A 26,513-nucleotide genomic window follows, 5' to 3' on the forward strand; every position below is an offset into this window, starting at 1 on the left:
CATAATATTTCACCTCACATCACTCTGCATCACCAGTAAGATTATTTATTTTTTATTTTTTATAATAATTACAGTATCTTGAGGCTACATTCGTATATAAATGTGTAAGGGTCAATGCATTTACAAGATGACAGCAGAACAGGTTATCAAAGATGATATGGTTTTAAAAACACAAGTTCAAATAAAATATATATCGCGAATAATGGGCTTGATATATTGATAATCTGTAAAAACAACAACAACAAAAAAAGTCAGTTTGACCCTGTTTACAGTCTGGCAGCGCGAGCCGTTCTTGGCACATAGGCGTATCCTCTGAACTCTAAAAGAGGGGGAGACTGTGGTAACCTGTGCATAGTCGGAGACACCAAAAAAATAAAAATCTTGGAGATCGAATGACATCAATGCCCGCAATCCTTTTTCTCATTCTTCGGAAGCCCTGGAGCAAACATATATGTCTCTTATCTCTTTGTCCACTAACTACCATAATCTAAAAAAAGGTGCAGTGTTAAAAGGAAAAAACTCAAAGAACGTAATACTCAATAATAGTGATGGATTATTATCATTACATATAAAAGACAACAATTAAACAATGGCAACTGCAACAAGGAAGATAGAAAAAAATGAACTAGATATACAAGAATGTTCAACATCTATAGTAGAAAAAGGCAATTTTTCCTTATAATGTTATAAATGAAGACGTGATTGAAGAGAATTATCTGCTCAGCGACAGACACCCCCCATGGGGCAGAAGGGTCCAATGGGAAGGCTGGAGAGATTGTAGGCATTTTGGAAGGGGCAGCACTGTGTGGGAGGCTCAGACCTCAGGCACGGAGTGGTCCATGGCTGACTTCAGCAGGCCGCTTGACATCCTGCAGATAAGACAAAAAAAAAAAAAAAAAAATTAATTTGAATAAATAGTAAATACTTTAAATCCTTTAAAACATATAGACTGTCACTTTTAAACATTCTCTGTTTAGAAAATGTTATTGCACAGAGCATGTACAATAAATGTAGATTAATGCAAATAAATTGATATGTGAAGTTCTATGTTTGAGTATATTGTTTTGTTAATAAAAAATACTCTACAACAACATGAAATGTAAAGAGCAACTGCATCCAACACACCTACTTGACCACTCCAGTAGAGCTGCAACTAATGATTATTTTGGTAGTCGACCAATTAGATAATTATTTTTTCGATTATTTGATTAATCAACGGTTATTTCGGCCATGTCCTTCACCTCTAAAAACAATAGAAACAACTGAACATGAGATTTAAAAGGCACTTCATTGTCCTAAATCTCAGACTGGGGCTTTCAATTAAACATGCTGAACAGTCTTAAATCCTCTAGTGATTTCCAACACTGAGTCACTGCACATAAAATCAGCTGCATTGTTCTGCTGCTTTGTCTTTGGTACAGGTAGGTTACCAAGAGTTCACAGCTTTGTAAAACAATTCTACAAAAACTAATTAGTTTAAAGCTGATAAATGAGGCCTTTACCTACAGTCACTGTCCAAAAAAACCCAAAAACCCAAACTGTACAAACTAAACTGAACAGAAACTGTACCGGAGAAGATAAATACAATTCAAACCAATTCATTGAAAAGTATGTAAACAAATTGAAAGGCAGCGTGGCTTTCAAATATTTAAGGACAGTAACTATATGTTCTGTTTTAGTGTGCTCTAAAGGCATCACTTAACAATCTTTGGGTAATACGAATAATAGTAAAATCGAAATAATAATGACAAAAAAAATGCTAGGTGTGGGTACTGTGAACTCACTTACCTCTTAATCATGTGCTCATAGATGATCTTGGGCATAATAGTGATGGTCATGGCAGTGGGAGAAGTGTTCAGGATATCTTTAATCTGAGAGTCCTGGAAACAAGTGACAAATTGTTATTAGCAAATTGGCGATTTTTAGATGTAGATTTACAGCATTTGGAAGAAAAAAAAAACATTACCCTGAGAGACTTACAATATAATTACATAGTGTTAGGAATCTGGCCCAAAGATTCATTAATATAGCATTATGTTTTTTTGTTTGTTTGTTTTTCCTCAAATGGGAAATGAACCTAATTCTGTCACATGGAACCACTGAACTGTAGGATGCTGTGGGAACCTTAAATGAGGAATCAGTAGCTGGTTTTGGTATCAGTTGGTATAGCATTGTGGGCAATGTAATAACAACTGATACCAAAACCAGCTATTGATTCCTCATTTAAAGTTCCTACAGTTTAATCAAGTGGCTGAAACAGTCAAATTTATCATTAGGAGTTTTAATGTAAGGAATTAAACAAGTCTGCTGCATAGAGAGCAGCAGAGTTCCCCACTACACTATATAATATATTTTTATATATGTTTCATATAATTATTTATAACTTCCAGTTTCATTATTTCCTGTACTATACATTAAAATACAATATGTTTCATGCACTTAACATTAGCACTACTAAAATAAGACAAGAATATATTACTCCCTAAGAGGAAATTATAGCATTCCAGCAGATAAACACATGTTTTCACATATAAAAAAAACAGGATCAAAATAACAAACATAATAAGATACAATAAAATAGAATAAATTTATAAATATAGATATTCATTTCAAAATGTAATATACAGCTCTGGAAAAAAAGAGACCAATTAAAAATGAAAACCTCTGGAATATAATCAATAGAAAGATGGATGATCACAAGCCATCAAACCAAGCTGAGCTGCTTAATCTTTTGCACCAGGAGTGGTTTTTAAGTTATTCAAAAGCAGTGTGTATGACTGGTGGAGGACAACATGCCGACTGAAACCGCATGCCGCATGAAAACTGTGATTAAAAACCAGGGTTATTCCACCAAATATTGTCTCTAATAAACTCTTAAAACTTTATGAATATGAACTTGTTTTCTTTGCATTATTTGAGGTCTGAAAGCTCTGCATCTTTTTTGTTATTTCAGCCATTTCTCATTTTATGCAAATAAATGCTCTAAATGACAATATTTTTATTTGGAATTTGGGAAAAATGTTGTCTGTTGTTTATAGAATAAAACAACAATGGTTATTTTACTCAAATATATACTTATTAATAGCTAAATCAGAAAAAAATGATTCAAAAAACTGAAGTGGTCTCTTAATTGTTTCAGAGCTGTATATATACACACACTATGAACAAAGAAATATAAAAGGTGGTTAACCAAAAACTGAAGTGTTAGCTTAGTACTATCAGTTCTCTCACCTTGAGTCCAATGACATTCTGGCCATTAATCTCACAGATGTAGTGGTCAGTGAGGAGGCCATTACGAGCAGCAGAGCCGTCCTTCACCAGAGAAGTGATGCGGCCAGACTTATAGATGAAGCCCACGTGGCCGGAGCTGTCCTTGTGCATTGTGATTGTGCGCTGGAAGGGCCTGTGAGCAAAGCAGTGAGAAAAATGTTAAGAGGGGTGCTTTCATAACTGAAGATAGACATGGGGTTGGTTTCCAAACATGTTTTTATAAATTCTTTACAAATTTGCTGTCAACTGTTTAATTATCATGGATTCATAGTTTAATACAGATAACCATGTCTAAGACAATTCATAATTCACTGACACAATGATTACAATATTGTGCTTCTAATTAAAAGGTGAAACCATCAATGTAGCAGGTTTTATGTATGTCATAAGGAAAAGGAGCACACAACAGATGTGGTGCTTTTTTCTGGAGTTGCCCACAGGGAGGCGCCAGAGCTAGTCATTTGCAACAGCTCAGGCTGCGCAGTATTACTCATCTTGGATTGCAGGATTTTTAACTAACATTGATATTTAAAATAAAAAAAATTCTGTCCAATATCTGTCCAAAATAAGCTTACTAAATGTGCAAAATTATTTTTTCCTATTTAAGTTGTTGGTTTAAAGTGTATAATAATTTATACACAAATATTTGAGGTGCATAATGTGTTCATAATGTGCAAATAACAACATCATGGTCCTTTTACTGCATCAGACTTGCTGTGCCTATAAAGAATTTTATGGATACAACCAAAATACCCAATCCACTTAAAGGGAATTACAAACATTTGCACAATCCACATAATAATAATACTTGAACAAAAGCATCCAAATAGGTTTGATGTGAATATTTTCATTAATTTAGGTCTTACAGAGTCAAGGTTTGTTGTAGGTTCACTGGTCATATTTAACCAGGCAATAGAGATCATGATCCCTGACTTCTATCAACAGAATTCAATTTAAAAAAGGCAAATTGCTTGGAATGGGTGTGTTTTGATCCATTTTAACCGGACAATACCACAATAAACAATTGTAGCTTTATTTATGCCAGGCTGATTCAGCTTAACCAACCTGTCACGGACCACCAGCTCAATGCGCTGTTCAGCTGCTGCCTTCAGAGCCTTGTGGGCCTTGTCTGTGCTCCAGCCAGCGCAGTTCTGCCCGTTGATCTGCAGCACTTGGTCCCCAAAACGCAGGCCAGCCAGCGCTGCAGGAGAGTTTGCTTGCACCAGCTGAATGAACACACCCTGAAGGAGAGAGACATTGGTTTTAGAACTGGTAGTACAGGGTATTTATTACACTTTTATTGTTGAAAATGTTGAGCAGAGTCGTTTGCTACCAAGAAAACACCAGGCTACGTGTTCCGTAATGAGATTTACTCACATTGTCGACATCTCTCAGCCGGAGGCCGACCTTCCTGTCCTGGTCTTTGCAGAGGATAACCTCCCGCAGGCCTTGGCGGATCTCTGCCCTCCTGATTCCCACATCGGCACCAGTCACTGGGCGCACCATGCCACCTACACCTGATGGCACGGCCACCTGCTACAGAGACAGAAAGAGAGAGGTGAGAACGTGAGTCAGGGAGCAAAACAACGGTAACAGATCACAATTTTTTTACGCACTATAAGCTAAGTAAACAAAATTTTAACTATATTTCCAAATTTCCGCTATGACTGAGTGCAGCAGCATTAGCATTAGTGCTAGTAAATGCCACTCAACAGCACTACACTGAGGAACTCTTAGTTGTCTGGTAAGCCAGGGTGATATTAGCCAGGTTTTTTGTCCCATGTAGCTTATTTTAACACGGTAAACGCACAGGATACAGACCGACATGCTCATCACTGAACGAAAGCAAGCGTTTAGCGTGGTTACCGGCTAATGCTAATACTGCTCCAGCAGTGCTAGCTAGGGTTAGCAGCAGGCAACAGGCTGATAAAACTCACCTCTGAACGGCAAAAATGCTAGCACTTAGCGGCTAATGCTCATGCTACACCAGCCTTGGTGCTGGAGGACTAAACTGAAACTTCTGTATAATGCTGCAGTTCAGCAAAAAGCCTTTACTGCTCTTTACATCCTGACTTGTAGAGTTCATACATCACACCAGATTATTCATATACATAAGGTGCACTCACAATTTTGGGGAAAATTAAAGGATTTTAAGTGAGCCTTACAGAGCAAAAAAATACGGAAGTAATGTTAACCGATAATTTAAGTTCATTTTGTGGGTGTAATTTGCAAAGAATATAAGTCACAAGAAATATGTCAAATTAATTCATTTAAAAAGTACAAAAATGACCAGAATATTTGCTGCAACTGTTAAAATTAGTTTTAAACTGAAATAAAAAAAAACCTTCACATTAAAACAATACATGTCTATAAAGTTCATTTCAGTGTCCAATTTTCCTAATAACTAACTGTAGCTGATACATTAGTTCGTTTTGCAGATGTAATTAGCTTGCTAGCTAACTGTAGCTGCTGTGTTAGCTTGTTGTATAGGTGTAATTCGTTTGCTAGCTAACTGTAGTTGCTGTGTTAGCTTGTTGTGTAGGTGTAATTAGCTTGCTAGCTAACTGTAGCTGCTGTGTTAGCTTGTTGTATAGGTGTAATTCGTTTGCTAGCTAACTGTAGCTGCTGTGTTAGCTTGTTGTGCAGGTGTAAATTAGCTTGCTAGCTAACTGTAGCTGCTGTGTTAGCTTGTGTAGGTGTAATTAGTTTGCTAGCTAACTGTAGCTGCTGTGTCAGCTTGTTGTGTAGGTGTAATTAGTTTGCTAGCTAATTGTAGCTGCTGTGTTAGCTTGTTGTGAAGGTGTAATTAGCTTGCTAGCTAACAGTAGCTGCTATATAAGTTTGTATTGTGGATGCAATTAGCTTGACAGCAAACAGTTGCTGCTGTATTAGCTCTTTTTGTAGAGGTAATTAGCTTGCTTGCTTGCTAACTGGAACTGCTTGCTTTGCGGATGTAATTAGCTTACAAGCTAACAGTAGCTGATGTGTTAGCTTGTTTTTTTTTTGTGGACAAATTTTATTATAGTTTTTCAAACTATTAAAACTGTAATACTTGTGTAACATCATTAGGTTGGAAACAAAAATGTCACTATTTCTTGTAAAATGCAAAAGGCTTGTAAAATGAACAGGAAATAATCCAAGGCCATTTATTCAGCACATATGCCATCATCCAGCTAGCATTTACTAGTCATTTATAAGTGGTTTTGAAAAGGTTTTTCCTCCAGTTTTGACGTAGTTTTCCTTGCCACTGTCTGTTTGTTGCCTTTGGCTTGCTCACTAAGAGTTAAATATTCCATTTTATTTTGTTCCTTCAGTTATATATATATATATATACACCTGTAACACTGTTTTGTGACATCAGGTTGTAAAAACTGCTATACAAATCAATTTGACTTGAGTGTGGACCACATGGTTTTATGACTGACTGAAGTATGCAAATACAGTTATTAGCATTAGACTAATGATGCATCGAAGCCAGTGAGCTCATAGCCACAGCACAGTATTAGGTTACTAAATAATCCCATCATCCTCAGTTAAAACAGAGCAGCTCCAACATGATTATACAATAATGGCAAATAGAAATGTAGGAACGCAGTCAGTGCAGATGGACAAAGCTAAGAGTCAGTGTCAGTGCAAAGGCGAGCTTCACGCCCACACTACCTCAATTTCAGTCTCGATGCACACCAATGCCCACACAAACACCCACCCACCCATGTTCACCCATCTCTCACACACAGTCCTGCTGCATGAGTCAGCCCTGCGTCTTCTCTCCTTCCAAGAACACATTGCTGCACAGAATTATAGGCTGTGGAGACAGCCTGTGGCCCGTTTGAGTCATTCTGCCTTAAAAATCACAGACAGCCCCTAAAAACCACACATGCATTTAGAGTCTTCTACCCCCAGCTCCCATACATTCTTCTGAGGTTAGCTGGCCGACATGTTAGAATGGAAAACGGCGCAAAATAGCAGCAGACTGAGCAGAAATAAGACAAAGCATAAAGGAAGGACATTGTGAAATTTGCGGTGGACATCTGGAAGTCCCCTCCTTTGTTTTCTGTGCCTGAGTTCTATTAGCTAGCCTTGAACATACAATACAATAGTGGGATGTTCTTTTAAACATTTGCTTAAGTCATTTCAGGAGTGTCTTGTGTAAACATCAACACTGCTTGACACAGAAAATCTTAGCAGGCCTTTGCAAGAGCGTTGATTTGATTCATACGCTGGCTCATGTTGACCTATATCTAGCCAACATTTAAAACAAAATCATATACACAAAAATAAGCCCTGGAAATAGCATGGGCACATGAGTGGACACAGTTATAGAAAAGCTATACATAAAAAGAAAGAGACAAAGTACAGTGCTGTGCAAGTATTTTAGAAATTTGTTAAAATAACTCAAGGCATGCAAAGCAGATGCTTTTCCACAGCTCAGACCTTTGATCTTCCAGTTTAGATTTAGCTCTCTGGGTTTAGATTTAGCTCCCCTGGTTTAGGTTTAGTTTTCACAGTTTAGGTTTAGCTGTCCCTGACTAGATTTATCTTTAGCTCTTAGCACAGCTTAGCTTTAGCTCTAGCTTTCCCAGACTAGCCCTAGCTCTCCACATTTATCTTTTTCCCTAGCTCTCCACATTTATCCTTAGCTCTCCTAGACTTGCCCTAGTTCTCCACGTTTAGCATTAGCTCTAGCTCTCCAAGTTTATCTTTAGCCCTCACAGACTAGCCCTAGCTCACCAGGTGTAGCTTTAGCTCTAGCTCTCCAGGTTTAGCTTTAGCTCTTCCAGACTAGCCCTAGCTCACCAGGTTTAGCTTAAGCTCTATCTCTCCAGTTCTAGCTTTAGCTCTTCCGGACTAGCCCTAGCTCACCAGGTGTAGCTTTTGCTCTAGCTCTCCAGGTTTAGCTTTAGCACTCCGAGACTAGCCCTAGCTCTCCAGGTTTAGCTTTAGCTCTCCAAGTTTAGCTTTAGCTCTCCAGGTTTAGCTTTAGCTCTCCAGGTTTAGCTTTAGCTCTAGCTCTCAAGGTTTAGCTTTAGCTCTAGCTCTCAAGGTTTAGCTTTAGCTCTGCAGGTTTAGCTTTAGCTCTCCCAGCCAGCCAGCTTAGCTTTAGCTTCAACCCACCAGGTACAGCTGCGCCAGACTAGCCCTAGCTCTGCAGGTTTATCTTTAGCTCTACATCACCAGGTTTAGCTTCAGCTTTAGCTCTCCCCATTTAGCTTTAGCTCTCCCAGCCAGCCAGCTTAGCTTTAGCTCCAGCCTTCCATGTTTAGCTTTAGCTCTTCCAGCCGGCTAGCTAAGCTTTAGCTCCAGCCCAGCAGGTATAGCTTTTGCTCTCCCAGACTAGGTCTAGCTCTCCAGATTTAGCTTTAGCCCTAGCTCTCCAGGTTTAGCTTTAGCCCTAGCTCACCAAGTTTAACTTTAGCTCATGCTCTCCAGATTTAGCTTTAGCTCCCCAGCCAGCCATCTTAACTTTGGCTCCAGCCCACCAGGTATAGCTTTAGTATACACATGTAAACCTGCTTCACCTTATGGACTACAGAGCCAGAACAACAGTAGGGGCTTAAAATGAACCACTTTAACTATCACAAACATTGCATTTAAATGATACAGTATACCAAATTGCATTTATCAGGTATTACTATGGTATTACTCCACCCTGTGTTTTTTAATTAAAATGTACATGTTGTACTAATATGTGAGGTAACTAAATGCAAAGAAAATGCTTTCAAACACAGAAAGCTGTATATTACAGCATAGTTTACACAGGCATGTGAACACACACATACAGACAACCACAGAAACAAACTTACATTATCTGCAGCTGGGACAAGTGCCAGGTTTCTCTGCACCTCATCGCTGTTGAGACGCAGTCCCATGTAGTCCCCTAGTTCCTCTAGGTTTGGGTAGAGGCCTGTGAAACAAAGTAAAAGCTTTGGGTTAGCACAAGCCATTATGGAAAAAAAAAACAGCTATTTTTAAGCTTCTTTAAAAACACTCCCCAAAAAAGAGCAAGCTGCAAGCACAGCACAAGCACCAGTTTATTAAAGTTCACACGTAAATATAAAAAAATAAATAATAATAATGCATGAATGTGTAACTTTACTAGAGTTTCTAGCAAAATCAATGTAATATATTTAAATAACTCACACTGGATTATATTTGTTTAAGGCATATGAGATATTTAACGATTCAGTTTTGACAGCGTGCTTGGACCTTCTTCCACCTCTGGGTCTGTGAATGTTTACAGACGCTCATTAGCAATGACTTCCTGACTTTACGTTCCTGGGCCTCTGCCTACCACTTGCTAACGAGAGCTCAGACATGAGATATTCTTCCTCTGATTCTCCACTGCTGTACAGCAAGAAGCTAAAAATGAGACTGCCATTCTTTCTGTTCAGCTTCTGCTGACCTGTTCAGGAGTATAGAAAAACACACACATATAGAACTAACGTAAACATACAGATTCATGGTGAAAAAGAAAACACTTGGCCATGGAAGGTCCAAAAAACCCAGACAGTGGAAAAACTAACAAACCTAAAACACTACACACCAAGCAATTTATTAGGAATCAATTAGCAATTGACTGCATTCCAGTAAAACAATCAGATATCACAGTTTAAATTTCCCATGCTAGTGATACCTGCTGATAACACCAAAATAAGCAGTTTTTTTGTACTAAACATCATGAAAATACATCCACAGATAGAAGATGGACAATACTGTATGTATGACTAATTTAATGAGATTTAAATAGATACAAGTGATAAACTGTATAAAACTAGTGCTTTTACTACTGTTGACGTGGAGGCAGCCGTCTCTGATTCTTAACTCTGGGTTGGTGAACTAAAAAATTACAAATCCCCAGGTCAAATGTAATGCAGTTTAAAGTGACCAAATTACTTTTTTTTTTCATTTGGATGGTTAATATAAACATTTTATGCTAGTCAATATCTATGTCAGTATGCACTACACTGCTGATATGAGATAGATAACAAAAACAGCATGTTTGATTCCAAACTAAATTCAAAATAATTCATTTGGCATTTGTGTTAAAAGGGTGGATTAATGAAGTTATACACCATAATATATGCAAAATCAGATTACTGCAGTTAAATAGTCGTGTAAACAGCATTTCTTGGTTGGTGTAAGGTTTAAAAATCATAATAAGAAATCAGCTACAGCATGTTGGATTTTTTTTAGCAATCATGTTTCTCAGTTCATGTATATTGTTAACAAGAGTATTCTTTGATTTTTTCAATCTGCACACACGTGAAAACAGACCCTAACCATGAAAAAAAAACATAACTTACACCAAACCAATAGAATTAAATACCTCCATCTTCTTACATATGTTTATTTTGTATATATTTTATTTGAATTGGCTTATTCTACTCTATGTTGTAAATACTGTTCTCTGCTAACTAGTGGGAACTTGCACCCAAGTTTTCCCACACGTGTGTACACCAGTACTCTTATTATGTGACAATAAATCTGATTTGCTTTGGTTTGACACTGCGACTTGGTGTTATAAATGTGAAAAAGCTGAATGTATTACTAACAAACTCCCACGTTCTGCAGTAATCTGATCAGATTTAAGTACAAAGTTTATTGCTTTTCAAAAAGGTTCAATTCACCATGTTGTTATAATATTATCATTATATTATTGACAAAAATAATGTATAATTAAATTCCCTCAATTTTAATAAAATTCTTTGTTACAAACTGCAACAGATTAACTGACATCAGATCTCCAAGTATTAATGGCACTGAATGAATCCCTCCAGGACACTGGTACGTGTGGAAAAAAATGGGTGGAGCGCACAGGGTAGGAGGGAGTTATTACAGGAAATGAGTGAGAGAAGAGAGACAGGCCAGAATAACAGAGAAAGAGTGAGAAGAGAGAGAGAGAGAGAGAGAGAGAGAGAGAGAGAGAGATTAAAGTCCCAAGCGGAAATAGTGACATCGCTGTTGGTTCACAGCCCAGCCCAGCCTGCTGCTCTTTTCTCCCCCTCCTCTACTTTCCTGTCCAAAAAAGCCCTATCCCACCAACACCATTGCAGGCCTGAAAAGCAGTCCCTCCCTCTCTCATACATGCTGCCAGCAGCGGGGTTACCATGACTACCCAAAATTACTTCGGCTGACAGTAAACAAAAGGCTCACAGGCCCTGAGGGCAGCCAATCCTAAAGGAGCCTGGGAGAGAGGTAAACACCAATAGAGACCGAGAGAGAGAAAGAGAGAGAGAGAGAGAGAGAGAGGGTAAGGGGAGATAATGACAAAGCAAGGAAAGTGTAAAAGTGGGAAGCATCAGAGCGACTTGGAAGAGAAAGAGTTAACTCAACTTGAAGCACTGTAAAAGCTCAGCAAAGAGTAGCAAGAAGTTTTATCGCAGTTTTATTGATGAGGAATACAGTAAATAAGACAGCCTTAAAGTTTCCATAAAATAATTCAAGGTAATGATTTCCTCAAACAGGAAGTTGAAAGTTCAGTACATGGAAGTAATAATCCATGAACCTCAAAAAAAAAACCTGAAAAACCGATATGCAAGCCTAGACATGGCTTATTTACCTAAACAGGGCTGGGTGATATAATATATGCGCAGCTCTGAAAAAAATGAAGAGACTACTTCAGTTTCTGATTTTGCCATTCATAGGTATATGCTTAAGTAAAATTAACATTGTTATTTTATTCTATGAACTACAGACAACATTACTCCCAAATTCCAAATAAAAATATTCTCATTTAGAGCATTTATATGCAGAAAATGAGAAATGGCTGGAACAACAAAACATATTCAGAGCTTTCAGACCTCAAATAATGCAAACAAAACAAGTTCATATTCATAAAGTTTTAAGAGTTCAGAAATTAATATTTGTTGGAATAACCCAGGGTTAGTAATCACAGTTTCCATGCATTTTGGCATGTTCTCGTCCACCAGTCTTACACACTGATTTTGGATATATATATGCCTTTACTCCTGGTGAACAAATTCAAGCATTTCAGTTTGGTTTGATGGTTTGTGATCATCCATCTTACTCTTGATTATATTCCAGAGATTTTCAATTTGGTGAAATCAAAGAATTTCATCATTTTTAAGTGGTCTTATTTATGTATATTAAGATAAAGTGTTTTAACAACAGTGATAAGATCTTTGAACAAACTTCTGATATCAATATGGTTTATTTGAATTTGTTGTCTTATAAATTATAATATAATCTGCCCAGGCCTACACCCAACAAAATGTACACAAATCCACTAGCAACAGCCTTTGTTTACATCTCTGCAGCACAGCAGATCACCACAAGGTTCTGTTAGTGAGTTATCTGCTGTGTGTCGACAGAAGGATGACTCAAACTCAACTAAATGCTTTTTGCATCTCTTCTTTCCCAATTCCAATATTTACACCTTTTACACCCTAGTAATCAGCGTAGACTATCAAATTTGGACTTAAATCAAACATTAGAAGAATGCACTAACCCAGGGAGGAGACAGATGCTAATTGTTCGCTAGATAAACAAACAAGTAGGCTACAGTCTCTTACAGCTCACTAATTTACAAGGATGATGTGCCAATAGGCCACAGAGAGAACAGCAAAGCTGCATACTAAGACTTGGGATTAATCACCAAAAAGGTTACAACAAAATCATGTTGCAATGCTAGGCTATGCTATGCTATATAAGCTGCTACAGTGCCATCGGCCAATAAAAGCAGAGCTTATTTTTTCCCCCGAGCTTCCAACAAACAATAAATCAGCACTCTTTATTCTGAGGCAAAATAACAGGGTTGTAAATACGCTTGTAAAACATGTTTCCACTTCTTCACTTATATATATATATATATCTTTCAATACACCATCTCAAAAGTTACTTTTCATTCTGTCCTCAAAATACTACACTCCATTTGTGTCAATTTCTTTTGATCCTTTCATTTTCTCTTCTGAGTAGAATCTTACTTACAAGACCAAAGCAGGCACCACTTGGCACACTTGGCTCGCTCCAAAGTGAGACAAAAAGGAAAGTATGCAGAGAGAAAGAAAGCACAAAAGAAGAGGCTTGTGCATTTTTAAAGTCCCAGAGCTCCTGAGGCATGTCTTAATCTGTTATCATACAACTACAGCACAGCCTTGTCAAGGCTTTCATTTCAGTGCCTCACTCAGCCCACACAAAATGAAAGCAACACAAAAGAGGAAGAGGAGGAGGGTCAGAGGGGAAAAAAAAAACGTTGGCAGACATGCAGTCATCTGGAATCTTGGGAAGCGAAGTGAAAGGAGCAGGCTTGCATTGAGCCTAGGACTCACTTGAGCTCGGCATGGTCAGCGCGGCAGGCTGGTATGCACCTTCGGTGATGGCCGGGGGAGTGGAGGTCGACTGGGCAAACTGGGATTGTGCCTGCAGAGAAGGAAAGAGACACACATTTAAAAACGCTGCAATCTCAATGACTGAGCCTTAAAAACAGCCTAATACAGCATGCCCATCATGACAACAACAGTTGGGGATAGAAAATACTATTTAGCACATTTACACCAAGTACATTTAGAGATTTCTATTCATCAGTTATTGACTTTAATTTATTGCTTTGATTGAACAGATCATTTAAATACAAAAGGATTCCTCTATAAACAAAAATGTCACTTCCATTACAGAGCTTATGCTCTATTCAGGTAGTCTTATATTAACTAGTAATTTGGGGTAATTTTCTTTCACAGGGATCTAATGTTATTTAAAGTTGGTTAAAGTAGGTTAAAATTAAAAAAATAATAATAAATAAATTGAATCTATTGGAACTTTTCTTCACCTTAAACTGATAATCAAAATCTGCTCAACTGAACATAACAGTTGGGAATGTGATCAAGTGAGGTTTTTTTTTATTTTTATTACAGATATCCTTCTTATAAACTAACCCAACCCAACTATAGCTTTTGCTTTAAACTGTGTTGTTAACTGCAACTTAAGCGAAACTGTTATTTAAGTTTCATATTAGGTTATACAAGCTTTCAGTAATCATAAAAATAACATTCTGTAATATCAGCTTACCCTCATGACCTTGTCCACCTTCAGGTCCTCCAGTGATGGATACAGAGACATCCTGAAAAAAGAGGAAAGACAATTTGAGTTGCAAAACAGGGCGATCTCATATTACGTAATAGGGGATTTTTTTAATGCAGGACTTTTTAAACTAAACTAAAGACGGTGTACTGATATGAGTACGATTTTTAAAGAACATTATAATCTATTTAATAGTATGTGCAGTTACTTTAAAGGAACAATTTTAACCTTTCGTTGAAAACAGCTTCTTTGAAGGCATTTTAACAGCTATAGTTCTTTTCTCTGGTTCAAATCAGCTAAAGATGTTTTATTATTTGGAGTATCCTCACTTGCTTGATTTGGTTTGGTTTTACAAGTGCAACAAAATGTGTCAACAAACCATGTGACAATTCTACTTCCATAATTCTTCACTAATACTAGTTGTGTCTTGATTCTCTTAATCCTCGATTCGATTTTATTTCCGATTTTAGGGTCACGATTTGATTCGATTCTCGATTTTCTTTTTTTTTTTTTTTTTACAGCAGAGAGGCCTATGCCAGTTTTAGATTAGTCTATGGTCAGTCATTGGTTTGATCCATCAGATTTACAATATCTTATTTCAAAAGGTGGCCTTGACATAAGTGATGCAAAGTGATCTGTAATACACCACATTAGGCACTAATGGTCAAATTCAAATAATTAAAATAATATATATATGTAATGTCATCTAGTGGATTTGTTTAGTAGCAGCAGTGTGCACTATTAAAATAAATAATAAGAAAAATACAGGAACAGTCATGTGAAAAATAATAGAACAATTAGAGCCCTAACAAACTGGACTCTATCCTACTATAACAGTTAAACATGAAAAATAAGACTTTAAGACTTTTTTGGTCCCTGAGAATGACAAGTTTTTTTTTTAACAAAGATAAATTATTAACTTTATCTGAGAGAAAGATGCTCCTTAAGGTACCAAAACTATTAACATATTTGAGGCTAGATAAAACAACTGTTGTTTTTATATTTTCAAGTTTTTCTAACTAAGTCCAAAAAACAGCCTCGTGGAGCAAGATGTGTGCTTTAGGTTCTTAAGACCCACTACCCCATAGCGTTTATTCCCAAACCTGATTTAGTATCCTGGAGCCTGCCAGTCAATTGCTTTAAAAGCATCTGAACATTAGAGCCAAGAAACAACCGGATACTTCTCTAACTTCAACTTCTGGAAATGCATTAAGAACCATTAAGGAGAGATGTCTCATTTTAAATACACAGTTAGAAGAGAGCACAGCAGGTCAGCACTACTGTACAGACACCAGTCCAACTCCTACAGATCACAGCACAGACTGTCTGTCTATCAGATCTAAACACCTCAGTTCCTCTTCCTGCACAGATTTGTACACTCACATAGGCTTCATGGTTTCATCACGCACATCCCCCGGGCATTTGGGTGGCTATAAAATGTAGCTGACATGTTTTGAACATCCCACCTCTGACACTATCTCTATACCACAGACATTAAAAATGGCGGTCTGATAGTGGGTGCCGGATGGATGGGGCATTCCATTTCTGCAGGCCAGTGTAGTGCTCGTTTACTTCCTTGAGACATAGCAAAAGTCACAGGACACAAATCTAGCTGTTGTCCCATAACTTTTGTCATGTCAGTACAACAAATGCCTTTCTTGTTGCATTTGCCTTTAAGACCATCTGGTGTACCAATAAAAATTTCAGTATTGTATTGTTCTTTGGTGAAAGAATAGAATGTGACTTTGGTGTTTACAAACCAAAGATTTATCCTCAGACTAAATAAGCTTAAACTTCTTTTTATAGTGGAATATCTTAATAAGCTGTACTCTAGGTAGCAAAAGACATTTTGTTTTTTTAGCAACGTAAAGCCTTCTTTCTTTGTGGTATTTACTTTTAGCTGAAGAGATGGTCGGTTCTCTAGGGTTAGCTTTTAGTCTTTTGACATAATTTGGCATCATTTACAACAAAAACACATCAAACAAGTTATTTTAAGTACATATTACGACAGAGATTAAACATAGGTATAACCATTTGAGTCAAACCAATTAGTTGAATATTTAAGTACAAACTTGTATGATGCGTTTTTGAAAGAAGATGGAAAAAAAATACTAAAATAATTATTCACAATACCAACATTATGGCGAGATTCTTATAATTGAGAACACAAAAAAGTTAGTTAGTTGTTAAATTAATTAACATCAACAACAAGTGTTACCAGCTTTAAAAACAGATAAAAACTTCTTTTTAGCTTAGCTTTTTTTTCTTTGATTGACTTTGTTGTTCTTATTTTTATTCAGTTATTTTATTTCAATATTTAATGTTATTTATTAATGTAATATTATTTCATTAAACCTTTACTTTTGTTTTCTTTTGTCTGATAATTTTTTATTTTATTGTGGAGCTGAATTTTTATGTATGAAAGGTGCTATACATCAATATTATTGTTACATTTTTTTTTATTAACTAATCAAGAAAAAAGAATCAATAAACAAAGAATATTACCAAGGACAGTACAAATAACAGTTTTGGAATCAACCTGTTTTCCAATCCAGTTTTGCTTAGGCTGGATTTTCTTCTGAAGCACAAGACAACATTGTTTAAGATTCACAGTTTGTCACTTCACTAATACACTCTTACTATTCAACTATGCCAAAGTAAATACAGTGTTGTTTTTAAAGGTAAGCCTAACAAACTCAGTTCATTTTTCAGTCAAGCCTTGCAAAGCCAAAAGCAATGGATCATAGTGTTAACTATGGTTCATTTGCTTTAGGACATACACAGATATTGGAAAATTCCTGCTATAAACATATCTTCCAGGAACTCCCAGGCATATGTTTTCCGTACTGAAAGCACTGATAGCACTTTGAATCAATAGGTTTGTTGTTAGTGCTCTCGCAGGCTGCTTAAGCTGGATGGTGTTTGAAAGACACAGAGAGCCAGAGACTCCTTACAGCAATGTCTCAAAGGCTGAGTCAGAGTCGAGATGGAAACTTCTACAGAAGCTGGATGGGTTTCAGATATTATGCAGTTACATTTCATTTAATTTTCTGTGTTTTTAACGGTGTGAGCAGACGGCTCCACCCACATTCACTGATTCTTTCCACATGTGTGTTTTGCACTGACAGTAACTATAATAAACAGATACTAATTAAAATGTGCAAATTTGGCAAAAAAGGGACATTAAATCCAGTCAAGTGTGGCTCATGTCTATGGTTTAGTTAGTTACTTAGTTCCTACACTAATAATGGTTTTATAACCTAGTATCTAGTGAGGTAAGCAAATAGACTTGGATAAGATGATCTACACTCATAGAAATCACAACAAAAGAAAATCTTAAGGTGCCTGAAGCTTTCTATCATCAAAACACAGTAAGTGACGCATACAGTAAGGTATGTTGCCGAGGTAAAACCAGTACCAGTAAATGGATCCACTTTACACAGAGCATTAGAAACCACAAAAAAAAAAAAAAAAAAACAATCGATAAAACATAAATCTACTTCTCCTTGCAAGCTTCAGCCCTTTCCTTCATGATGGATTTGCAACAGGAGGTAGGTAATACTAAGTAATTCATCACACAGAGAGAAAGAGAATAAAACAAAAGGTAAAGTGGAACATGTGATCCTAGAAAAAGGCAAGTTACAGTGGCATACGTCATTCCAAGCACATGACTGTGAGCAATACGTGTCAGCAATAATAGGAGTGATTCTCAGGGTTACCTAATGTACACTTGACACAGGCCAAGACTAACGTCAAATACAATAAAGATAAAAAGCCTTCTTACCCTGCCTATGAGTTACACATTAAATAATATCTAAACCCTGAAAAAACATCTAGGAGATTAAATCAGGTGTTTCTGCCCTCTTTCCAGCTACCACTGCAATTAAACTTTACCAGGAAACCAACCAAATACATATTTGCCTTAATTTAACACAGAACAGATTTTTTTAAGGGCTTTTTTAAGGGTAGACATGTCAAATTCAATCTTTTAAATTATACTTCAGTCATTCTACTCTGTGGACCAAGAACAGATTATGTATCCGATTTGTGTACAGATCAGATTGTATGAATGGTAATTGGTAAAGTTCATTAAAAAAAAAAAGTGTGTGCATGCCTGTCGTTTTGAGGGACAGATTTGTTCACATTACAGACATATACGGGTAAGCGATGGTCATTATGTCTCTATATTATATATTATTATCGCACTGTGATAATTTTACGATGAATAAAGGAAAGAACAGGGTGCTTTAAAAAAAATAAATAAGTGGACTCAGTATGCGATAGTGTTTGAATAGTTTTTATGCATTGGTCACTACTGATTAGGGCTGCATGATACTGGGGGAAAAATTACATTACAATATTTTGTTATTCTGTAATATATACTGAGATTTTAAAAATAATTTTCACCAAATTTCTCCAGACCTCAATGAATTAGCATGGCATGATATTATTAATGCACTCAAATAATGTATCAAAGATTGGAGAAATCAAACATAATCTGCTTTTGGTAAAGATATGACCTTCCTTTATATGTGTTCCTTTAGTTTTATTTCAGGATTTCATTATTCCAGATTTGTTAATTTTTTTTTTTTTTGGGGGGGGGGGGGTTCTCTTTATACATAAAAATCTATTTTAAGCCTCTGTTTTATGATCTGTCCATGTTCTTTGCATTGCATTTGCATACACTGCATGTCCTGCGATGTGACTCTTGACTTGTGCAAACTGCGATGATCATGTTCAAATGATATACTGTGCAGCCTTGTTACTGATGCATTTTGACTGTGATCATGTCTATGAAGATAACTACTGTGTATTGTGAAGATGCTTTTAAATATTGTGATAGTGTAATATGTTTCAGCATATCGCCCACACCTAGATATAGGTCACTTGCATTTATGAATGTGAATGGTTAAGATAGCCAAATCTGAACTGAGTCAAGTGTGATTGGAATGGACAGATGAGGCTGGTAACATGAACAAGGGCTTCAGTAACTACAGAACAAGATGTCGCTGCCTACATAAAACAAGGCCCAAACTACACACTACCACAGTAAATAGCATGATAAAATAGTGCAGCAGCATTAGAAATGCACTGATGTAGCAAGTATGTAACACTGTTATTGAGCCATTTTTATATTTTCACTTTATTCTACCTGTGTGAAGTGTTTTTTTTTTCTTTTTCAAAATAAAGCCCTAAAATAAAAACTATACACACTACAAACTACTCACTATATGTATTTGTGTGTTTAAAAAATATAGGATTAAAGAACATTTTAAATATTAATACAAATATTTTTTTCATGATTTTTTTTATTATTATTTGAACACAGACACAAACCACTTTACAATAATAAATACATGGGTCATTAGATCAGTCAACTAATAAATAAATGTTTAATTAATATCAATAAAAAGCAATCATTAGGTGCAGTCCTAACGTTAACATAGCCTTTAGAGCTCACGTCTTTATACTCCACTTTAACAATACCCAAATCAAACACAAAGCTTGACACACCTTCACAGAGCACCTAGGTCCAACATTAAAGTCACCTGTAATGGAAAATCCAGCTTCCAGGACCTTATCACAGTGTACGCCTGAACAGATCATATGGAACTTCCTTATTACAATCGCTGACACATGAGAACAGATCACGAGTTGTAACACAGCACAAAGGGAAGCTGGAACATTAAAGGACATAAAAAGGAGTCAGGATCAAACCTAATTCCTGATGACTAAACACTACAAGGAGTACAGAGGAGAAAGAAGAGCTCTTTAATGTGGAACGATGAGAATTACAAATGGGCATCAAACCTAAGACATCTTCAATTTTAGTGTATTGAAAATTGTGGCTTAGAAAATTGGTGTGTAGGGGTAAACACTGTAACAGAAAAAAGCAATAAAAATACACCAATTGAATGAGGCTAGGTTTGTTTTTATTTATTTTGAGCCGGCAGATGTGCGAGGAACTGTTAGATCCACTAACAGCAGTCCCCAAAACCACTATTCACTCTCTGATCCTGTAAAATTTCCCCACATAGCCTATCTAAAAAGAAGCAGGTGGAGTTTCTCTCCTCTCTTTTTGCGTATCATTTGCACTCGCCATAATCAGATGGCAATCAGCCTGAGCTCAGCGTAGCTTGACATGTTGCTAACTTGATAATAGCTTTCAGCTTAAGGCTTTCAGGTGAAACTTGCTCTAGTAAACCTTGGTTGCAATCTGCATTACTAACAATCATTAATATTAGCACATAGAGGTACAACTTGATGTCCGTTTAAATAGAGGGCACATTTTGGATAAATAAAGCTACCATTTCCCACACTACTGAAAAGAGTTAATCAAATTATTGCCCGATTCCTGTAAACTTTCATGTGAACCCTTTCCCCCTTTATCCAAGAACTTAAGTTCATCTAAACGCATTAATCAGACTGTACTCTGATGTTCTGCAGTGCATGTAAACACACTTAATGTTAGCTTTTGTGTGTTAACCAAAAAAAGCTATATTATACCCAAGGTCTGTTATGATAATTACATGACCTCAATATTATTTGATCATTTTGACATTGTCTATTGTGTTTATTTGTATGTTTGTTCACATATCTATATATATCTATAACTATATTTTATATTTTATATTTATATTTATATATATATATATTATATTTATATTTATATATATATATATAGTGAACAGTATTTTAGCCAATCATGCAAGTTAAAATTGTGTTTTCTTTTAAAAGGGTATACTTGCATTGGTACGCTATTCTATTATCATTATGTAGGTGCCACTTAAATGATCTGAAAATGGCAAAAATAACAATCATCACTATAATTTCTGGAACAATATAAAAAATAACAAATAATTCTTGTGACAATCCTAATTTAGCCGGATGAATAATTATCAATTAGGTTCCCTGAAATGGTTAAAAACCATAGGCCAACCTCATTCACACAATAAAATATGTCACCTGTATTCCTTCCTTATAAAGGCAATTATTCTGCACACTAACTTCAATGTACAACTGTATATAAACGGTAATTTATGTCTCAATCTAGTTCCATCACTTTCAAGCAGTTTGAAGCCTCTCCACACACAGAACAAAAGCAAAGTACAAAAAACAACCAAAAAAAACTAAACTCTCCCACACACTGATGAATAATCTCCCACAAAGCCGCCTAAGCAGAAAAACTTTCCTCCCACATCACAATCCTATCCGCACAATCCATCACAATACTTCTATAAAAATGAATTCTCATTCCAAGAAATATAATAATACAATATGATTGATTTTGACCTGCCAGCAGTAAGTCTTGTGCGCAGGATTACCAGGCCTGTTATGCACTTTGTCCTTCATTAATAAACATAAGTTGGTGCTCTTTTGTTGTGCATTTGAGCTACCGACTGAATAATTCTGCACAGAATTGGACCTGATACACCAGGGGGGAAAGGGAGGGGCATGAACTCTGATCTGACCACCCACATTAAGGCCACATGGCCTGGTAATGGATATGTATTTGACATAAAATCCATTCTTAAACTGCCAATGCGTATCTGGGATCTAGGATCTCACATAAAAGTGGCTCGAATTTAGTTTAAGAAGATCATGTGTGTCAAAACAGATCAAAAGAGATCAAAACAGAGGAGATGACCCTATTTGAGTTACTTTAACATGACAAGATAAACATACGCAGGACTATACGCAGGACTGCCTGCATTTAGGAAAAAATCCCAAGGAGGTTCCTAATACTGCCTCTTTCTTGTTCTGTTTTGATACTCTGGCTGCTAGTATTAGGAATTACAGGACACTGATTAGAGAATCAGTCGATACCTATTAAAACCATATGGAAAAAATAAAATAATAATAATAAAATAAAATGCTTTACATATCTCATGGATACAAAGAGGTCAGTTGCACTAAATCATTCACAGTATTCTATGTATGCTCCCAAAATTTCCCAAAAAACTAAGAGAAAATTATGAATTATAAGGCCTTTTTACACCTGGTGTTAACATGCATTTCAACATGTATTTGTTGTTACATTCCTGGTTCTGTTTACACTTTTATTACATGTGGATGAGGTCCGTCTCTGACTTCCTCCAAACATGGTTTGAGTTGGCCTGTCAAGATAATGATTTATATATCTAAACAATATATATTATCCTCAGATAAAATCTATTATGGCCTATTATTGTATTTTAAGACCCTTTTATGTCACTAATTCAAGCATAATATAAAGGCAAATAATAATGCAATTTTACTGTTAAAGAGCTACAAACATTTATTTTATTAGAATATTCAGAAACTGTGATATAAATACAATTTAAAAAAAAATCCTAAATAAATAATGACAAATAAAACTGCTGTTTTTAATTAAAGCCAAAATACTGGCTCACTGACAGTGGTGGTGCTTCTTTTGCATAGAAAATATAATGGCTAACATCGTGGTCAGCAAAAATGATTGAGGATATATGAGCTAATTAACATTAACTGTGCGATAAGTCGATAATGTAATTATTGCGACAGGCCTAGGTTTGAGTAATCCGATCATAATCCAATCACAGTGAGTCCTGCCAGGTGTAAACAGGCTCATACTTTTAGTACTAATTAAAACTGCACGTTTGTATGGTTTGTATGTACACATTTGACTAAAACCCCAATAACCATAATCCATGCACTCACATACAAAAATATAAAACAATTAATACAAAACATGAAACACTGACGTTTCACTATATTCCAAAATAGCCCACAGGCTCTGGGTCAGGTCATGTTTACTTTGTGTGGGTGTGAAGAACAGCACATTTGTGTGTTAAAGTACACAAGCGGGTGTTTTATTTGAAAGGCCCGTGCGGAGCAATGAGTCAGCACCACCAACACAATCAGCCTCCTCAGTTTAAAATAATAAATAATAGCCAAACTAAAACAAATCTACACAATATACTGTACACCCTGCTGAACACTTACAACCACTATCATTCAGATCAACTGAGTGCACTCTGCTGAATGGACAGACATGTATACAGCCGTGCCTCTCAGAGACATGTTTGTCTCCATTGTGTAGACCAGAGTGCTCTCCATACTCCACAAGTAAACCTTTATGAGTAAAAACTTCATCTGCAGTGGCCACTTTTACCAATGACCTGAGTTAGGAGACAGTTGGGATTAATCTTATTAAACAGTCACTGAGGGTATTCATGGCACAACAATAGACAGAAGAGACAGAGTATTATAGCTGTGACTAGGGGTGTATTCTGTACCATACACAGTATACCGTGACACAGTAATAACACAAATTAAAAGCAGTCTCCTCTTTTGTATTTGTTTTAAGGGTATTTTAGTTTTGTATAATTGTTTATTTTTGAAGTATGAATGCAGTAAATATTTAACACTAGTAATTTGTTACACTTTTCTGCAACATTGTATCGACAAGTACCTAACTTCTTTGCAAAACAGAAAAAGTTTACAGAATTTATTTGTTTATGATGAATGTTTAAATCTGTTATTCCTAAACATTTTTTTTAGCTGTAGCAGTACATTCTTGAAATCAATATAATATTTTATAATGCTAAGAATATCGTTATTTGAAAAAATATCCTAAAATATAGTTATGATTTTCTAGGGTCACTTAGAGACTAGAGACACTCGCATACAAAGACGGGCACAAACAAGGTACACACAAATGGGTATCAGATGTGGACACATTTAACAGCTTTTCCTGTGTTTTTATACAGTTTATACCCGACATTACATACTGAAATTACATTGTATTCAGAAATTTGGAAACATATTGTGTTATATATTATGTTCAGTAGGGGTGGGCGATATGACTAAAATAATATCACGATATTTCAGGGTATTTTTGCGATAACGATATACTTGGCAAAATAGGAAACAGAAAAATAATTAATTAATTTCAGGAATATAGTATGATAGTATAACAGTATAATCATGATGTGGCAAAATAGATAATATAGCATAAAATAATATAATGCAGCAAAATATATTGCAGAATATGTTCATGCATATAAACTGCAAACAAAAACTATAAACTAAAACAATTATAGAATAAATACACTTAAAGCTTTACAGTAAATATTGGACTACTTTTAAGACAAACCATCCCTATTATTACGATATAGATTTTTAACATCATGATATTTCTGTCACGATATATTGTATACGATATAATATTGCCCATCCCTAATGTTCAGATCACCCAGCTATAAGAGAAGGCATACCTACTAGTTACCATGCCATGTAGAAAGTTTGTAATTTTTGTAATAATATTTAAAACCTTCAGGGATATCACAGTAACTGCCTGGTAGCTAAGTTAAGGCATGTTTCTCTCTTGGCATACAACAACCAAATTCCCTGATACCTCAATTCCCAATTCCCAACACCCCAGCAAACACTGTTCACCTTAAATCAGTGTAATCAGTGGGAGAGTCCTCAGCATGGGCCAAAACGAGCTATAGCTATTTCAGTAAGGCTGAATGAGTGCTAAGCATGACAAATGGCTCTCCCATGGCAACGGCCTGTGTCTTAAGAAAGCAGGCCAAAGCATAACCTATGGGACAGCACCCCACTGACAGCGGATACAGGGATGGAAGCGATTTTAGACAATATGTTAAACACAATGCTTTATACTGTAGCTAGCTAAGTTAATAAGTAATAGCAGTGAGTCAGAGACGCGTTTGTCAATAATAGTCAGCTGTCCAGCGTCACTGGATGAAATGACGTCGTTGAGGGAAAGCCCCTTCGTTCTTAAGCATTTAAGAACCTCCAAAAATCTATTTAAAACTATTAGTTTTAAAAGAGACAAAGTCTACGTGTAATAATTTGCTGTAATGCTTACTGTACATATTCTCTATGATTTAGAGAGTTAGCTTAGCTATTAGTTCACTAGTTAGAATAAAGCAAATCTTCACTGGGAAAATGAGAAAAAACATATTGAAATAATCAAATAGCTCAATTATGACCTAGCAATTCACTGTTTAGGTAACTAAATATATTTTATGTTCTGTTAAGTGTGGGAATCCGCTTCCACGGTTTTCACATATCAAAATAAAAACATAAAGCTGCGCTAACGTTACATAGTTTCTAACGTTTCTAACGCAGCTTTAAGCAGCGGTGGCGAATCCAGGTTCAGAAAAGTAAAAATCCATTCCAACATTTTTGGTTCCAACTGTCTGTACAGCTCCTCTGAAGCTTAAAGCCCCGGGATGGATTTTTCCTTTTCTGGACCTGGATTTTTTTCTTTCCGGACCGAGATTGAACACCTATGATCTAGAGAGCTTGCCACAACCCTTAACTCTTCTATTTAACAAATAAATATAGAAAAATGTAAATACAGCTTGTAAATATTCAGCATTTATTTTTCTTTAGTTAGCTAACTAGCTTATCCAGGTTTTAGTTCGCTATCCTAACTAGCGTTAGCTAGGTTAGCTAGCCAGCATTAGCACTTGGCTGGAGTAACGCTAGGTTCGCTAGCTTAGCCTGTTTTTTTTTTTTTGTTAACGTTAAACATAAAAAACCTAAATCAATCTGTCACTAGCTAAAATGTTTCTCACGAAGCCCTTAATAACCTAATATTATCAGCTAGATAAGTTACATATTAACATAACTAACTCAGCTATTCGCAACTGAATAACCAGGCAAAGCTATCGTTTATACTAAGCAGCCTTCGTCAAAACAACTTTGTTTCTCAGTTAACCTAACGTAACTACGCATTTTAACGGTATATACTTTTGTATATAACGTTTTTCTGAGCTAAGCTAGTCAACCCTAGCAGCTGACTAGGTTAATAGAGGTCCTAATATGAACGTTACTAATATTACTAAGAAGCTGTTTTGTGTGTTTTATTTAGTTTCTATAATTTAGGCAGCGTTATAGAACCTTAACGTTAATCAAATCTTCATTAAACTTACAGGTTATTTACCTAGCTTAGCTATCTTTATGAGCACCGAATAGAAATAAATCTTACCTTTATATTAGTATGGAAGTGCTCCTCAAGGATGAAACGGACAGGAATGGAGTTAGCCTAGTTAAACGCGTAACACACAGCAGACAAAGCCTGTTTCACTTTCCTCCCCTCGCTCTCCGCTGAAGAAACTGAACTGAGAGCGACTCTCTGTGAGGAATGGAAGTCAACCGCAAGCTTCCTGCTCAATTTGTGACGTGTATGTTGACTGACCACATCCCATCAG

At 36.1% G+C, this 26,513-nt stretch overlaps 1 protein-coding gene across 1 annotated transcript; it reads right to left on the reverse strand.

The window, feature by feature from the left end:
• Nucleotides 1-29: 29 nt before the first annotated feature.
• sdcbp2 (syndecan binding protein (syntenin) 2) lies at nt 30-26,448 on the reverse strand. Its single transcript, XM_007250788.4, has 9 exons — nt 26,291-26,448; nt 14,296-14,347; nt 13,560-13,650; nt 9,075-9,175; nt 4,648-4,806; nt 4,336-4,511; nt 3,232-3,403; nt 1,789-1,880; nt 30-869 (listed from the first exon to the last, which is right to left on the reverse strand). Exons 2-9 carry the CDS (start codon nt 14,344-14,346, stop codon nt 815-817), a joined length of 897 nt encoding a protein of 298 aa, XP_007250850.3. The 5' UTR covers nt 14,347; nt 26,291-26,448; the 3' UTR covers nt 30-814.
• Between the last annotated feature and the right edge of the window lie 65 nt (nt 26,449-26,513).

This window comes from Astyanax mexicanus, chromosome 13 (assembly GCF_023375975.1).
Source record: "Astyanax mexicanus isolate ESR-SI-001 chromosome 13, AstMex3_surface, whole genome shotgun sequence".
NCBI classification, from domain to species: domain Eukaryota; kingdom Metazoa; phylum Chordata; class Actinopteri; order Characiformes; family Acestrorhamphidae; genus Astyanax; species Astyanax mexicanus.